Raw genomic sequence first — 18,877 nt, forward strand, 5'->3', positions numbered from 1 at the left:
TTCTCAAATGGTATGTTATGTTCTTACAAAAAATATAACATGACATATACAGCCTGTCTGGGTTTTAATTTTTAACAATTGAGCGCTATGTTCATAGCTGCAACGACATCCAACATATAACCTTTATTTATTAAAGGTGGAACTAAACACAATGATTTAACGGTTTCCCAAAACAGTTGCTTTCAAGGCATTGCATGAATGATAACAGTCACAGCTGCTTCTGCTCTCAATCGACCTGTCAAGCCATCAAATGGCTGGTGTCATAACTGATCACATGTGAAGCACCATGACTAAGGTGGCAGCTTCCTTGTCTGTAAAGCATAGCAGGGTTTAGTTCTGCTTTAACAGCATGCGGTCACATTTATCAAACAGTAAAAAGAACTGTCTTTGTTGCCTATGGTAACTGTGTAAATCCTTTTTCTTTTGCTGCAGTTCATAAAAAAAATGAAAAACATGCATCCTTTTGATGGTTATAGTGACACAGGCACATGTGAAGTTTAGCTTAGCGCAGTTACAAATTAAATCCAATCCAATTTCAACTTTTAGCAATTAAATATAATTTTACAATCCATAATAATTTATACCAGATGCAATGAGCGAGAAAAAAAAAATGTGTTTTTCTAAAAATAGATCCTAGCAGGTAGGCAGTGTTCTGCCTATCAGAAATATGAGTGGTAGAGATAGCAACTATTGGGCAATGCCTGTTGTACTGTAATCAGTGTTAAGGAAAGCTGAACAGATTACATTTTGTAATTAAAATGTGTGCTGGCTCACTACCAAATGTCTGGCAATGACCCATAAAATCAGACAAGGCAACATGTAAGAAAGTAAAAAAGTGTCTGAACATTTGGTAATCTGGCTTCTCAAATTAATACGTTAGCTGGACTTGGACTACTGAAGGACAAGCTGTTCAGCTATCTTCTCTTAGGTCGGACGGGGCTCAAACCATGACTTTGTGTGCTTTCTGAGAAAACATTTATTTACTGTTCACATACATTTATGCCTCGGTATGTAATTGTGACAGACATCTGATAAATGAAATGGTGAAAAAAGTATATTCTCCTGAGAATACACAGCTGAGCAGAAAGGTGAACAGATTTCCTTTCTAAGAACTTGCAATCTATTTAATCTACCTTACAAAATGACATTATTTCCATTTAGAGGACACCATGTAATTTCCAGTAGTAAAAGAAGAGTTCAGTTGGGCACCATTTTCCTATCCATGAAACCATAGATATTTCTTGAAAGTCGATATAGAAGCCTGAAATAAGATGGATTTATGGTTTGTTTCACAGCTCCTACTATAAACTGTTGTTCTCAAGTTCCATGGAAACTGGTGAAGCAATTTGCATGTATTTATCATTTTTAACCTTTCTATATGAAATTATTCTTAGAATATGCAAATCACACTGACATTACAAAATGTATATCTTAAAGATACAGAAAAACTAAATTACAAATTAAAGAATAACTAAAGGCAAAAGTTTTTTTGTTTTGGATAGAGCAAAGAAGAATTAGAACACCTGTCAGTCTTTTATTGCTGTCTGTGCTCCCGTTAGGGAAATTCACGCTCTCCACTTCTTCTGTTTACCTCTATCACCAAGGATAAAAGTGAAATAAAATCCCGATTTGGGTTGCCACCAGAACAGGCATAGAGGGGGAATCTTTCAATGGGGACACTAGTTCTGGTGACAACCAGGGTTCCCTCACTTTGGAAGTTATTTCCTCCAATGGGGACACTAGTTCTGGTGACAGCCAGAGTTCCCTCACTTTAGAGGTTATTTCCTCCAATGGGGACACTAGTTCTGGTGACAGCCAGGGTTCACTCACTTTGGAGGTTATTTCCTCCAATGGGGACACTAGTTCTGGTGACAGCCAGGGTTCACTCACTTTGGGGGTTATTTCCTCCATTGGGGACACTAGTTCTGGTGACAGCCAGGGTTCACTCACTTTGGAGGTTATTTCCTCCAATGGGGACACTAGCTCTGGTGACAACCAGGGTTCCCTCACTTTGGGAGTTATTTCCTCTCATCTCCTGTTTTGGCTAAGGGACAAGCAGTGAAGGGAAATCTCCCCAATTGGACACTGATAGCAAAAAACAAAAATGACAAGGGTTATAACCTAACTGTTTCCAAAAAGAAAAAAAGTTCTGCTTTAAATTCTATTTTAAGATTTCCATACACAACTGAATCAGGCAGCTTGTGTGAGGATCGGCGTTCCATTTATAGGTATACCTCAGAGAAGAGAACAAATGCTTACCAAGATATTTCAGCTTGTTGACCTGGCCTGATGAACTTACTTCATGAGGTGACCTCACTCCAACTGCGGCTAGCCTTAGTGTATAAGCATTTTACACGTCTAACATTTTAGGAGTTTGTTCAAAATGAAACGAGGGTTCAATGTACTGAGGAAGTCTACAGTGTCTCAAAAGCCACGTGTTATCTTCAAATGGCCAACATCACATCAACAACAGCAACAACTACCTCAATAGTAAATCATTCATATAAATCTGACTAGCTCATCCATAATCAGCTGCTTCCAAAAAATTCTCCATAGTGCTTAATCCACATGTTCCTTCATATTACCAAACCATGTTAATTTCAAAAGTTAGGTCTAATTCAAAGCTATATTCCTCCAAGATTTGATAAGGACCTGGGAGGTTGAAATATGTTGCATAAGATTTGCTTTTAACCAAGGAATTATGGTTTGATTTTTAAATATCTACTTCAGTGGTGACAATCATCCATTGGAAAGTAACATGGGCAGTACAGTGTAGCACTTCTGCCTAGCAGCACTAGGGTTGTCGATTCGAATCCCAACCACGACACTACCTGCCTGGAGTTTGCATGTTCTCCCTGTGCCTGCATGGGTTTCCTCCCACACTCCAACTGACTTCTGTCTATATTGGCCCTAGAATGTGAATGTGAGTTAGGGATCTTAGATTGTATGCTCCTTGAGGGTTAGAGGCTGATATGGATGTACAATATATGTAAAGCACTGTGTAAATTGACAGCGCTATACAAGTACCTGTATTAAACAAATTAGGAACTCTCTAGAAGGTTTATATTCACTTGTACAATTGACCTTTAATAAATTCCCCCCCAACTCCTCTGAGTTCCTCCCACTAGGACAGATACTTCAGCCCTGATCCAGTGATCTTTACTAGCATGCTCATGGTGGCCTATGGGGGTTGCTTCAAATATGGATTTACCATAGGAAAGAATGGAGTCAACATGTGGAGCATGAAGCGTCTGTTTTTTGGAGAAAAGCTGTGAAGCTTTGGGTGGGGCAGCACATTGAAGAGAGCTTAAGGTGTCCGTTTATGAACCAGCGGTAATAGATCGCTGCTCAGTTCTCCGGCATTCTCGGAGAACACAGTTCTCCTGTGAATGCAGTTTATGAAGCAGTTCTCCGAACGAAGGGAGAACGGTCTCCAAACGCTGGAGAACGGTCTACAAACTCTGAAAAACGGCTCATTTTACTATAATCTCGTGAGATTACAGTAAAAGATCAGTTTACTAAACAGAGGTAAATTATCTCTGCTTAGTTTGCGGTCCCTCTGATTCTCCAGCTCTGGGCTGGAGAATCTGGAGGGAGAACACAGATCTCCAGTGAAGGGCTGACATGATCTCCTGAGTGTCGTAAACTGTGAATGACCAGAGAATAGCTGAGATCCGTTGAATCGCAGCTATTCTCTGTGTCATAAACGGACACCTTAATCAGGGCAAAGGTAAAGTTGGCCGCACAGAGAAACTTACTGAATTGGAACCTAAAAGCACGTATTTGTCCTAGTGGAGGCAATCAAGGGACTGGGAGAATAACTAAAGGACAACTGTACAAAGATACAGTTAAAAGATTAAAAGAAATGTGCTGAGAGAAATATATAAACAGGCACTGATTGTCTTTTGGAAATATTAGTTTCTTAGATGTCATGCTGACCCACTGGTTCCAAAACATTCTGAGTCACTAGCGTTTTCAGAAAGAGGTCACAAATGGCAACCATGTAGCTTCCATCTGATAGGTTTCCTTGCAGTAAAAAAGCATGGATCACCATGCCAGCCCTTCTCCAGTCAGAAAAGGATGACAACAGAAAGTAATGGCCATACACAGTTCTGTTTTCTTTTTCATAGAACTCTTTTTTATATGAACATACCTTTTTATTTCTCATATTATGATGAAATGACATGACAATGTGTTTTTTTTTCTACTAACCATGTATAATAGAGAGCTGACAGAAATTAAGTTGTTATGCAAATGTTCCACAAGAAAATGACATACTAATTTCACCTGGGACTGAACAGTAGGGAACAATAAACCATCAGTCAAACCCCACCCTTCATCTCCCTCCGTCTCCAGAAATCAGGGCACATGATGACAGGCTTTATAGATGTACACCAGGGACTGCCTGTGTACAGAAGGCATAATTACAGAACATCGGCCATTTTATTTATAACGCCATGCCTACAAAAAATATGTCACGAATGTTATTGCTGATACAGGAGTATTTATGTATTGTTTATTTCCTTTCTTCAAATGGTTCAATTAGCTCCAGCTATTCAATGGTTATCAAAAACAAAAAACAGCCCGGGTGTTTACACTTTATGTATCAATCTAATTCAGACTACCCAACTCCTCAATTGCTAGGGTGCACAACATTTTGCTATAGTTTATTACTGTACATAGGCAAAAAGAATAAATAGATGTATAATTTGGGGTATGACCAACCTAAAATAGACGTGTCAACAATGCATCACAGCAAAGCAAATGCAGCTATTTCAAACATTTCCCTTTATCTGGATATACCCATAAAGATGCTACATTATTATTACACCATATATAAGTCTTCCTCAAACAGGGTTCCTCCTGGGGTTGCTAGGGGTTCCTTGAGCACTGAGCAATGACAACTCAATCTCCTACCTACCGTTTGCTATGGGGGCATTCGTGTGGGCTCGATCCCAACCTGTGATGTGTGTGTTTACTGACACACACAACGTGTCTCAGCCCTGCCCCCTGCTCCTTACTCACTGGATTTGATTGACAGCAGCAGGAGCCAATGGCTCCCACTGCTGCCTCCATGTCTAGTGAGGAGAGAGAGCAGCACTGCTGTTCTCAGGCATTAGGCTGGATCAAGATTGAGCTCAGGTGTTTGAGAGGGACAACTGATCACAGAAGGTGTTTTACCTTAATGCAGAGAATGCATAAAGGTAAAAAAAAAAAAGAAAACAAAAAAACCTGCCTTTACAGCCACTTTAATACATCATTAAATGTTTTGTTTAAATGCAAGCCACGTAAGTACCAAGGTTTTACTTTGTATGAGCTTCTTATAGACCCTGTACAGCACAGCTCAGACTGGGAGTGGTGCAGGACAACAAAGCAATGCAGTATGCTGCAATACAAGGAGCATACAGTTAGAAGAACAGAGCAGAGTGACTGAGAAATGAGCTCATCAGTCTGTAGCTTTTCCTTTCCTAGTCTAGTTACAGGGAAGATGTGGGGAGGAGATTTGTAATTCTTGATTACCTGCACCACAGAAAAAAAATGGTCCCCTACCCTTCCAGACAGTAATATGTGGTGAACAGAGCTGTGTATAAATCCAATCTAAACAGCACAGTGGCTAAATGGTTAGCACTATCGCCTGGCAGTAATAGGGTTGTTGGTTCAAATCCCAACCACAGCACTACCTGCCTGGAGTTTGCATGTTCTCCCTGTGCCTGCGTGGGTTTCCTCCCACACTCCAAAGACATGCTGGTAGGTGAATTGGCCCCTGTCTAAATTGGCCCCAGTATGTGAATGTGAGTTAGGGACCTTAGATTGTATGCCCTTGAGGGTTAGGGACTGATGTGGATGTACAATATATATGTAAAGTGCTGCGTAAATTGATGGGCTATATAAGTACCTGAAATTAATAAATAAACAACTCCTTTACATGCATCTGTGCTTTTAGCTGTTTGCCTGGAGTTCAGTTTTAAATCTGAGCTTCGGCAATCAGACAAAATCTACCCTTTCAGTAGCCCCCCCCCCCCCCCCCCCCCCACCAGTGAAAGGGTTAAATGCTCATTTAGTCTAGGAGTGTTGGTAAAATATATATTACTTACCCTATCTTTCGGTTTGGCAGGGCCCTGCTCTGTTCTGCCTGAATGTTAAGGCTGTGGGTGATCCCTCCGCCACACCATATACAGTGCAGGTCTAGTAACCCTGCACTGTACTTGGAAGAGATGATTTGCTTCAATTTGCAGCCAGTTCAAATGAATGGGCTGCCAAATTACACATCAGGGGAACACACAGGAGTCGCACAGAAACGCGGACCACGTTCCTGTGCGATTATGGTCTGAACCAGTACTAAAAGAAGTTTCTTTTTTCAAAGCTGAACAGTGTTTTTTAATCTACTGAGGTAACTTGAATGCATGAGAAATTGTATTGGAAAGGTGAAGTAACCCTTTAATGATCACTTAGGCCAACGAGATTCCAGCAAAAAAAATAAAAATTGTTAAAATGAACATTAACCTTTTGGTCTTTTCGGTCACCTTCCCTGCAAACATATCTACGAGGACCTTACAACACCATTGTTTATCTGCTTATTTGTTTGTTCTTTGCATATATTCCCAAGGGTAAAGCTCTGTAATTCACTTTGAATTAACATCCATAAAAAGATGTCCTTGCATTCCAAGAATTAGGACACAAAGCTTTGTAAAGAAAATGACACATCCAGGACACAGATTTAAAGTAATAAATGTAAAGTACATTTCAGGAGAAGAAACAAATACCAGGCCTAAATCCATATCAGTCCTAATCTGAGATGGGAAAGAGAGGAATTGTTTAACAAAGATATTTACTAAATTTACATATCTTTGGCCATGAAGAATTATTACACAACGGGTTCATTTCCATACATGTACAGATACCTAAGCCATCATAATCAGCAAAAAAAGACCCCCACAAAAAACACAGTTTACTATGCTTAAGTTATAAATTAACACAGTGAGTGATAGGTATGAATCACTCATTGTGGTCATTAAGGAATTAAAGGGTCTGGTAAATGTGACATATTTACCGGGACTTCCACCACTCTCCATCCTGAAGGGGGAAACGTATCGTGCATGGGGGTGGTGGGCAATTACTGGAGCCAATCCCCCATACGGCTCTTTCTGCAGCAGCTGAAGGCCAGTGAGAGCAAGAGGAGAAGAATCTAGCTTTCAGCTGCTGCAGAGAGCCATACATGGGATCAGATCCAGTAATTGCCCCCCCCCCCAACCATGCCAATCACCCTCCCTGCCCACATCCAATTCACTCAGCTGCCTGGGCCTCATACAGGAGGACTGGTGGTACCTCCTTATCCACGGCCCTGGGTATCTGCTACTTTTAGGTGTGTAAAGCTGGCCATACATTAATTGAAATTCTGCTGGTTCAGCAGGGACTGGATGAAATTTGATCCATGTATGGGCACCCTTGTACACCAATCGATCTATCGATTTAGTTGTGTACAACCTGCCTATTGGGTTTTTCCTGAATGATTAGTGTTGCCGGCTGTAGCTGACAACACTAATCTTGTTCTGCCGGCAGAGAAGGATCCCAGCTGGCAGAACGTAATAGCACTGCCGGAGGGAATCCCCCATCAGCATGGACTTTGTTGATAGCAGAATCAAGCAATTTTCTTTCCTTCGACTTGTGGTGGAAGGAAAGAAAATTTCTGAATTTATGGGCTGCATAAGATAGCATGACCCTTCGCTGGCCACTGAGGTTCCTCCCAGCTGCTACAACACTACTTTAACCTTTAGTGAAGTTGTGGCTGGCAGAAGGAACCATACCGACAGGTGGGAGAATACGCTATCTGGCACACCCGAACTCCGCAAAATTTGCCATTTGCTATCAAAGGAGCCATCCACAGACACTGCAGTTTTTAATAAATGTTGTGACTTTTAAACCTCTGACATTGTATGACGAAAACAATTAACAGATCAAACTTACACATTCAATAGCGGCCCGGTTCTATCTATTACATAGCAATGATGGATTTTACAACCCATTTCTACCTGTATCTCTGAATAGATCAGCTTGATTCCAATATAAATTATGAAATAGAGATCGGTATTACAATGTCAAACAGTGAATAAACAGGACTCAAAATTTCCACTCAGTTGGAGGAATAGTGCCCCATCATTGGTGTCAGTGGGAGGAATAGTGCCCCATCATTGGTGTCAGTGGGAGGAATAGTGCCCTATGCTTGGTGTAAGTGGGAGGAATAGTGCCCCATGCTTGGTGTAAGTGGGAGGAATAGTGCCCCATGCTGTGTGTCAGCGGGAGGGATAGTGCCCCATGTTTGGTGTCAGTGAGAGGAATAGTGCCCTATGCTTGGTGTCAGTGGGACGAATAGTGCCTCAGCTTTGGTATCACTAGCAGAAATAGTGCCTCAGCATTGGTGTCCCTAAAACACTTATTTTCCTTTTATGTTTACATTGCTTTATGTTAATATTGTTAAAGTTGTTGTTAATATTTATTTTTGTAACTTTATTTTGCATGGTCATACATGGATTGAAATTCGGCCAGTTCAGCAGAAACCAGACAAATCTCGATCCATGTATGGCCATTCCCATTCATGAGAAGTCGATCTATACACTGACTTTACAAGAATGGACTTGTTGGAAAATTTCTGTTTGATCAGCACATGCAGCTAATGGGCATGGGGGCTGGATGTAACGCTGGCCATACATGGATCAAAATTTGTCTGATTCAGCAGGAACCAGACAAATTTCAATCCATTTATGGCAGTTCTAGCTCATGAGAATTCAATCTATTAATCGACTTTTCATGCATGGGCTTGTTGGAAAACCTCCAGTCAATCAGTGCACACAACCAATGGGCTCCAGCGGTGATTGGTGTATTCGGCTGGCAGAGGAGTCCCTTTGTCAGAATACAATGACACAGTGGGAAGGATTTGGCTCTGTTTTTTTTTTTTTTGGCTCAATTTTTTTTCATTCAGCTGGCTGGCTGAATTAAAAAATAACTGAGTACTGTATGGCCAGCTTAACTAGCCATTGGACCCCATTTATAAAGGTGGTATGGTTTTCACAAATTTGCATTACATTCCCCCTGCTCTTGGACTACGAAACAAGCACAGCAGAATTTTGATAATGAATGGAGAGAACAAAAGCGAGAGCAGCAGAGCCTGGTTGCATGACCTGTCAAACTCATGTGACCAGCCTGTCCTTTAATTACTGACACCTCAGGTTTCAGGATCCCTTTTTATGAATATGTAAAATGCAGGTGCAGATTGGAGAAATAATGTGGTGTCCAGTAAAGATGCTAACAGAGGCCATAATGTGACAATTAAAGGAGAGCCCATTAAAACATAATGATGTTCATACCCATTTTTGTTTGCATGACATCAATAATAGCTTACAATCACATTTAACATTTAGTGCAAATATAGGTCTAGCTGCTCATTGTAACACATTATGTCCTCAGTAGGAGTGCCTTGTGGGCTTCCCAAGGACACAGGGCCTTTGGCAGCTATGACCTCTACAACTTCTTTTCTTGCCCCTGTGATCATTATGCATTACACAGACTCTTGAACAATGTTTGGTGAGCTTGCAAAAAATAGCAGGGAAGCAATAAATATATGTTTTTGCTTGAAAATAAAATTCTTAAATATGACTAAACTGTGCAATGTATCTGCCTGGACTTGTGTACTCGGGATTACAGTACATTACTGCAAATTAATTTACTGTTTAAAGTTAAGCCAAGATTTTGAGCTAGAGCTTTATGATCAGTTTTTGATTGTGCCCTTACACAAACTGCACAACCAAGCTATTATTGATGTCATGCAATCACACTTGCTTATTATTGAGTTTCTTTTACATCTGGTCATGTGATTAATTTCTTTTAAAAGGGTATAGTGCTCACCAGAACCTTTTCTGTACTCTGCATGAGGGAACACAATGACTATAGCTGACCAATTGTAGATGTACATTTTAAATGTTACTGTAATAACATCACTACTATTAACAGAAATGTAGTTAATTTGGAGCATTGTGGTATTTTCAATGATCATCCAAATAATTGATCAACTAAAAATTGATCATGGACGTTAACCAATCAAAAAGCAATAGGGCTGATTTACTAAAGGCAAACAGACTGTGCACTTTGCAAGTGCAGTTGCACTCATTTCCCTAGAGCTTAGTAAATTTGGTTAAACTCTGCTGATTTTCATCATCCAATCATATGCAAGGAAAAAGGCTTTCTTTTTTATTTTCCTTGCACCTGATTGAGCATTCTTTACAAAGTGAAGCTTCACCACATTTACTAAGCTCTGCGGAAAATGAGTGCAACTACCCTTGTAAAGTGCATTGCCTAATTGCTTTTAGTAAACCCATCCCAATGTATTCCAAAGAACCAGATTGATCACGTGATTATATAGCACCATCTGGCAACCAAATGTAGTCTAATTAGTACAATAATTAGTATCTAAAAACACACACCACACACACAAAGCACATGGGGGCTCTGCTAAAAGGGCCTTTTAGACCACTTTTGACTCAAGCTCACTTGGGGTTATTTACTAAAGCTGGAGCACTCAGAATCTGGTGCAGCTGTGCCAATCAGCTTCTAACTTCAGCTTCCTCAGATAAGTTTTGACAAAACAACCGAGAAGCTGAATGGTTTCTATGCAGAACTGCACCATATTTTGCACTCCCCATCTTTAGTAAATAAACCCCATTGTTTAGTTATCACAGCCCTACCTCTGAACTAGTCCACTGAAGTGAAAAATATTAGGATGTAGAATTGTGGCAACGTTTTTTAAACTAGAACCAGAAAGTAAGGCCTTTGTTGTTAGAAGGGGCAACCCCTTTCCCGGCCAGAAGTTAAAAAGTATATGTACAGCCAAAACTTTTTAAAGTTTTGTATAGATTAGGTAAGGGGAAAACCCCTACCAGTTTATTTTTTACTCTCTTTTGCTGGGAAGATTTGTCTGTGCTGAACAGGAAAAAAGGAGAAATCTTCCAAAAGTGAATTTCCATCTTAGACAGTTTGTCCCCATTGGAAGATTTTCCTTCACTTTCTCATTACAACTCTAAAATGTAGGCTTTCCCCTTAATTTCTATCTCAGTGACAATGGTCACCAGGACAAATAGAGATGGCTATTCTTCCCTGTAGGAACACAGACAACAGTAAAGACCTGGAGGAAGGTCTAATCCACCATCCAGAACAAAAAAAGGTTTAGCCATTACACAAGCTTGAATCATCAGAACAGAGATCTCTCAGTGGTAATAATCAAACTTAATCCCAGTATTTTATTGGTACCTTAGATTGTACGCCCCTTGAAGGTTAGGGACTGATGTGAATGTACAATATATGTAAAGTGCTGCGTAAATTGATGGCGCTATATAAAAATAAATAAAAATGTTCAAATACCCTCTTTAATGCTTTTGCATACATATTAAAAAATAGACACGTGTCGTTAAAGGTGATAACTCCTACAATTTCGGAATCCACACAAATAATACATTTCTAGGTTGGGCAGCTCCACCTAATATACTGAACCACAACAGGGACCACAGAATGTATAGCAATAAAATACCAATGAGCACACCAGTAATGTACTAAAATGTAATCAAGAAAATTGATTAAGTGAGCCTATGGGTGGAGATTAAATCATCACATAATTTGTCATTCATATCTTAAATTGTATATCTGTGTACCCTGTTGAGATCACCAGCAACCAGCGAGTGTGCTGCTACTGCAATGCATAAAATGGTATATAACCCTGCAATGCTTTGCAGCTTACATAGCAAACAGAAAGTACGAAGACTTATGACGAAGATGTCAAAAATAAAAAGAGCAATGATTATAATAATCACAGATTGAAGTGGAGTTCCGTGCTGCAGAAAAAAAAGCATCAATAATTGACTGCAGAAGCATCATTTATTTAGGAAGATTCTGTAGCAACTGAACATTATGTACAGCTGCTTGAACAGACACAGCCACAGCTCATTTTATACCTGTCTCAAGAGCTCGAAGCAGACATAGCTTTTCTGATTGTGGGATATACAGTATATGTGTGCGTATATATATATATATATATATATATATATATATATATATATATATATGTGTGTGCTTGGACATGCCATTCCAGGAGAGCATACAGAATAAACCCCAGAATGCAGGGCCATCTAAAGAGAAGGTACATTGATTTTTATGGAAAAAGAGAACATTTTAGGCAGAGTTGTAGAAGGTTGCGGAGGAGAAAGCACAAGCCACACCTGTATCTGCATTCTCCGTATCAGATGCTGTGCTATGCTGTCCCCACAACTGTTTTGAATGGCATGGTACCCAGCTGATATGATCAAACATGAGGAAGGTGGGGTCTGCACACAGGATTCACTGATGCAGGGAAACTCTGCATCTCTGTATAATGAAGGAGGATGAGATTATTACAGTCAGCAACAGCCTGCCACAGCACTGGAATATAGATGTCCTCCTTGTCATGATAGCGTGCAATGCCTGTTTAATTACATGGACAGCAATTATTTCTATACAAATGAATAAGGATTAATGATATGATGGTAAACCAGAAAGATATGAGCTGAGCAACAAAAGACGGGTAAGAAATAGGCATGACATTCCAGTGACAAGGAGAATGACACCAATGCCCCATGATAATCAGATGCATGTCTGTGATGATCATGAACTGAATGGACAGAGTACAGTCCTCATACCTTACGTTTTCGATCTAGGCGATCCCTAGGGATCTTACGCCTTTTCCTTTCCCTCTCTTTCTCTTTCTCCTCAATGGTGGGCAATTCCAGCTCCCGTGCTTTTTTAATGGAAGCAGCAGCATGAGCCATTTTGAGAAGGAAAATACCAGCTTCAAGGACTCAGCTCCTACCACAAATATAAAAAAAAATCCAGTTTGTTTTTTTTTATGCTCCCACTAAGTCTATGTGGCTGTCAGCCAGAACTTTCCACTGTAATCCTCCAATCCACAGAAAAATTACAGCTTGTGTCCATATGCTGCAGGACCCATCAGCCGAGAGAGAGCATTGCACTGCCCACAGAGCACAGAAACAGTTACCACTAACGCACAGCAAGGGTCAGCCAGCAGATACATAAAAAGCCAGAAAATGCAAAGATCACACAATGTGACCATTCAGACTGGCACCATCCCAGAATTTCATTGACTGTACGTAAAGGCAAGCTTCAGTCCATCCTTTAACTCCTCACCAAACCAGAAAGGTCTTCTGGGACCTTTCAGCAAAGCCTGCGTCCTCTGACTACAGCCAGGAAGAGGCCACCTCTGTGAAGTCAGTAGGGGAGGAAGAGCTCTTTTAAATTCCACGAGCACCTCATCGCAGAGTAAGAATAAAAATGGTGCAGTCTGCCTTAATGACTTGCTGCTGCTGCTAGGACTGCCTTGGATTGAACACATGACTTGTTTCCTTCCCTCAGCCCTTATGTTTCTAGTTTCTATTTAATGACATTATTGCAGCTCGAATGTGAAGCAGGTCTGGCTATGCCTCGTCCACCTGCTTTTGACTAGCACCCTTCACATGCATGAACGAACAAGCAATAACTGTCCTCGGAATATTCATATCGTCATCTGTAGTAAGTCGCTGGGAAGCAAGCGTGAGCCTGCATACAGTAAGCAGAGAACACACAGCCTGGGTACTCCTGCTGGGAGCACATTTCAATCACAGTCTGGAGGAATCCACATCAACATCTTCAGCTCCTCTGTCATGTGGATACACATTACAATGTTCTTTATTGCTTTTCATTTATTGGTATTTATCATTCTGCTTTTTAGGGTTTTTTTGCTCTATTCTTAAAGACCCCATGACACTCATTTGCACTTGCTTCCACTTCTGCTAAAAAAAACAAAACAACAAAAAGCATGCAAAATGCACGTATCTACTATGTAACTAAACTGTAACAAATTATAAAATATAACGTGTTACATTATGTTACTTGCTTTTATTTTCAAACCTCTATTATTCCCAGACTTTCTGTCCTGTCTGAAATTAGATAACACTATAATAAAATAATAATAATGCAACAACACTATAAGCTCCAAAAAGCAGGGCCCTCCTAACCCTCTTGTATTGAACTGTATTGTTGCTGTATTGTCTCCTGTTATATTGGAAAGCGCTGAGCAAACTGTTGGCGCTATATAAATCCTGTATAATAATAATAATATTATACTATACAAGCCAACAAATAACCACAACAATAATATAATAATAATAATAATAATTATCATATTACAAGGAGCAGGGCCCTCCTAACCCTCTTGTATTGAACTGTATTGTTGCTGTACTGTCTCCCGTTATATTGGAAAGCGCTGAGCAAACTGTTGGTGCTATATAAATCCTGTATTATAATAATATACTATACAAGCCAACAAATAACAACAACAATAATATAATAATAATAATAATAATCATATTACAAGGAGCAGGGCCCTCCTTTCCCTCTTGTATTGAACTGTATTGTTGCTGTATTGTCTCCCGTTATATTGTAAAGCGCTGAGCAAACTGTTGGCAATATATAAAACCTTTATAATAATAATAATAATAATATTATACTATACAAGCCAACAAATAACAACAACAACAATAATATAATAATAGTAATAATAATTATCATATTACACAATGCAAGGCATTGTATCCAATTAGGCAGGCTCTTGCACTACATAGTTTACGGTAAATCTAAAGAAAATTGGGCAGAAATTGTACAGAAAATTGTACGAAAATTGAATAGTGTATGGCCAGCTTAAGGCTGGCAATACATTATACAACTTTCTTGAGAATTTTGCTTTAGATTTACCAAAAACCATATAATATGAGGTCAAACCTAAACAACAATTTCCAATTAGACAGGCCCTTGCACTACATAGTTAAAGATAAATCTAAAGGAAATTGGACATAAAATTGTAAGAAAATTGTGTAGTGTATCGCCAGCCTAATGCAGGCCATAGATGGGTCGAAAATCGGCCGATTTTTCGTCCAAAAAAAAAAAATCAGCTGATTTTCGTACCGTTAATGGGTTAATTGGTTGGCCGTTTTTCTGGATTTTGTCAGATTTTTTTGATCGGTAAAGTTGGAAAAAAAATCGGCTGATTTTGCCGATCGGCAATGATGGGCAAATCGGCCGATCTTTTTACAGATAAAAAAATCTGCGCATGAGCCATGACCTGCAAGAAGAAGAAGAAGAAAAAGAGGAAGAAGAAGAAGAAAAAGAAGTAGAAGAAGAAAAAGAAGAAGAGAAAGAAGAAGATGAAGAGAAAGAAGAAGAAGAAGAGAAAGAAGAGGAAGAGAAAGAAGAAGAGAAAGAAAAAGAAGAGAGAGAAGTAGAGAAAGAAGAAGAAGAAGAAGAAGAGAAAGAAGAAGAAGAAGAGAAAGAAGAAGAAGAAGAGAAAGAAGAGAAAGAAGAAGAGGAAGAGAAAGAAGAAGAGAAAGAGAAAGAAGAAGAAGAAGAGAAAGAAGAAGAAGAGAAAGAAGAAGAAGAGAAAGAAGAAGAAGAGAAAGAAGAAGAAGAAGAGAAAGAAGAAGAAGAAGAGAAGAAGAAGAGAAAGAAGAAGAAAAAGAGAAAGAAGAAGAGAAAGAAGAAGAAGAGAAAGAAGAAGAATTCCAGTCCGCTATTATATTTGACATTAAAAAGTATTGCGGTTGCAACAATGTATCTATTTGTATCCGAAAAAACCCATCTGTATCCAAAATGGATACAAATAGATACAATGCTGCAACCGCAATACTTTTTAATGTCAAATATAATAGCGGGGCTCTCTGCAGGGACAGAAGTAAATAAATGCTGGCCGTAGACCGGAAGAAAATCGGCCAATTTTCTTTACTGTTGGTGGTAACGTCGGCCTATTTTTCTTGAGAATTTTGCTTTAGATTTACAAAAAACATATAATATGAGATCAAACCTAAACAACATCTTCAATTGTATCCAATTAAGCAGGCTCTTGCACTACATAGTTGAAGGTAAATCTAAAGGAAATTGGGCAGAAATTGTAAGAAAATTGTAAGAAAATTTGTATAGTGTATGACCAGCCTAAGCTTATCCCACCTTCACCTAGTAAACTGTGCTTATACTTTCTCTAGCAGCTCATCCCACAGTTATTACTAAGGCTGGCCATACACTATACAATTTTATGTCCAATTTCTGCCCAATTTTCTTCAACTATGTAGTGCAAGAGCCTGCCTAATTGGATACAATTGAAAGTGTTATTTAGGTATGACCTCATATTATATGGTTTTTGGTAAATCTAAAGCAAAATGCTCAAGAAAATTGTATAATGTATGGCCAGATTTAATCTCTTTACACTGAGCACAAACAAATGTGCGGCCTCTCGGCGTCTGGGCCTTGACGCCGAGTGGCTGCACATTTGCGTGCAATTAAAAAGAACATATGTGCTGAGATCGTGCGCCCCAAGCACACATGTCCAGTACTCACAGAAAGGTCCCAATCTCCCCTTGCGCATCGGGACCTTTCCCGATCATGTGACCGCCGTGACAGGGAATCACGGCGGTCACATGTCCCTAAAACCCCGCCCACCTCCCGGCTTCTGAAACCCTTAAAGGGCCGGGAGGTGCTGGCGCCAAGGGGTTAAACACACCTGTGAAGAAACATTAGAAAATTGACTTACCTAAGGCTGGCCAAACATTATACAATTTTCTTGAGATTTTTGCTTTAGATTTACCAAAAACCATATAATATGAGGTCAAACCTAAATAACACTTTAATTCTATCCAATTAGGCAGGCCCTTGAACTACATAGTTGAAGGTAAATCTAAAGGAAATTGGGCAGAAATTGGACAGAAATTTGTAAGAAAATTGTATAGTGTATGGCCAGCCTAAGGGCCAGTTCTCACCACATGCAGTCCAGTACGTTTTTTTTTTCTGCATCAGAAATGCACTGATAGTATGTTACATGGTTTCCAATGGCATAGTTTACACCAGTGCAGTCAGTTCAAGTGCATTAAAGTTCCAGAAAATTTTTTTTTCTGCATTGAACTGTATTGGAACGCACTAAATGCACCAAAAAAAGCACCGGAACGCACATGTCCTTATTTAAGTTACAGAAAAAAGGGAGAAAATGAACCGTAATTCACAGAAAATGTATTAAAATGCATAAAAAATGCACCGGAACACGTAAAAAACGTGCATACAGAAAAGCATCTGGACTGCATTTCTATGGTATTAACCGGCCCTTAAGCTGACCATACATTATCAGCCAGCTGAATGAAAAATTTAGCCAATTTCTCCATCCACATATTCAAGGCGGATCGGGAAATCCTCCCTTCTGCGTCTTTGTATAATGACAACAGGACTCTCTGAATACACTGATCAGCACTTGAGCCCATTGGTTGCATACGCTGATCGAGCAGAGATGTTCCAGCAAGCCCATTCATGAAAAGTCAGTCAATACACTGAATTCTCATGAACGAGAAGTGCCATACATGGATTGAAATTCAGCCAGTTACTCCTGGCGAAATTCGATGCATGTATTGCCAGCTTTACTCCCAGCCCCATCTTTTGTAGGTATAATGGAACAATTTAAATTGGGAGGGGACAATATGTAAAGTAAGTAGTCACATTAGCTATTGCAGCCAAGACTTTAAACCAGCTTTGCAGGTGTCCAACTCTCAGAAGTGGTTTCACACAAAAGGTTCCGAACGGGTCCACCTGTTGTTTTTTTCAGGTGGACCTGATCAGATCCTCCATTAACCCCTAAGGACCAACAGGTGTAAATTGACTTGAGTCCACTAAAAAAAATGAAAGGGGATCTGTCCCCCTCCGTCTAGGTGGATCAGATCATTGGCAGTCGGGTGTAAACAGACAGTGCTGTCAGTTTACACCCGACCACCCATACAGCACAGGCTGTGTCCATGTCCGCTCTGCATAAACTGAGTGGACATGGACTTGTCATTCATCTGCCCTGCTCTGATCAGCAGGGCATCAATTCACAGATCCCCTGATAATCTAAATGGAGTCTGCCCCGTGTAAAAGGGGCCTAAGGCAGGCAAAACATGTATGGCCAAAATAAATGATATAGCCAAATTCCTAAAATTGTCTACAGAAAGTTAGCTCCTACAGCTGAGATCCACATGTTCTCAAAACGACTGCTTTCACCTAAATCACACGAGCAGCAAATGGCCTTAAGTGGCTTTTTCAAAAAACAGGCTGATTTTTGGTCACACAGATTTTCTGAAATGATGCCTATCATGCTAGTTGTCACTGTCCCACGATCCGTCTATCCTTACGGATGCTTGGTGCTATATGACCAGCCTTAGGCGGTCTTTCGTGCATTATTTCATGAGCGTTGTTTTTTTTTTTGCGTTAACGTGCATTTAGGCAGCTGATTCATTTAGAATAGGCTGGCAATGCACAGCAATTAAACAAAAAACAGACCTGTACCTTTAATGCCATGCACTTTATTATACCATAGGTATGTTGTGCTGCAGTGTTGGCCAGCTTGCACCTACTCTACTGAGTGGCATGTATTACCTTCTATTGCTCTCAGCCTCCTCCAAATCTCCAAATTCCTTTTTTTGCTGATGTGAGCTGATTTCCTGTTATAGAGTGGCCCTGTTCATTCTCTATGGCCCTATGCATATAGGAATGTTATCTCCCTCTCTTGCTGATACCTGAGATGGACTATGAGGTTTGTAGTGTGCAGAGAGCAATGCACATGACATCTATCATGTACTGCTCAAACATACAGAAGTGAGATCGAATGGAGAGGTTTGGGAGCTCACAGAGGACATTACAAAGAGTCTGGACATCATAGTAAGAAATATATTCATGAAAACATAGATTGGGGTAGTGGATGTGTATTCGTATATTTTTAGAGAATAAGCATATTGTTTAGTGT

General features: G+C 39.9%; 1 protein-coding gene across 7 annotated transcripts in view; it reads right to left on the bottom strand.

Moving 5' to 3' along the window:
• ANK2 (ankyrin 2) overlaps positions 1–13,346 on the bottom strand; it is a 290,860-nt gene extending 277,514 nt beyond the window's left edge. For all 7 annotated transcript variants that reach the window (XM_089691815.1, XM_089691824.1, XM_089691825.1 and 4 more), the window contains exon 1: positions 12,717–13,346. In XM_089691815.1, the coding sequence (XP_089547941.1) occupies positions 12,717–12,845 (129 nt within the window). In that variant the 5' untranslated portion in view covers positions 12,846–13,346. The remainder of the gene's footprint in view (positions 1–12,716) is intronic.
• Positions 13,347–18,877: the final 5,531 nt, after the last annotated feature.

The sequence above is a fragment of the Staurois parvus genome, unplaced genomic scaffold (assembly GCF_062004578.1).
Source record: "Staurois parvus isolate SC_StPar_1 unplaced genomic scaffold, SC_StPar_1.0 ptg000572l, whole genome shotgun sequence".
NCBI classification, from domain to species: domain Eukaryota; kingdom Metazoa; phylum Chordata; class Amphibia; order Anura; family Ranidae; genus Staurois; species Staurois parvus.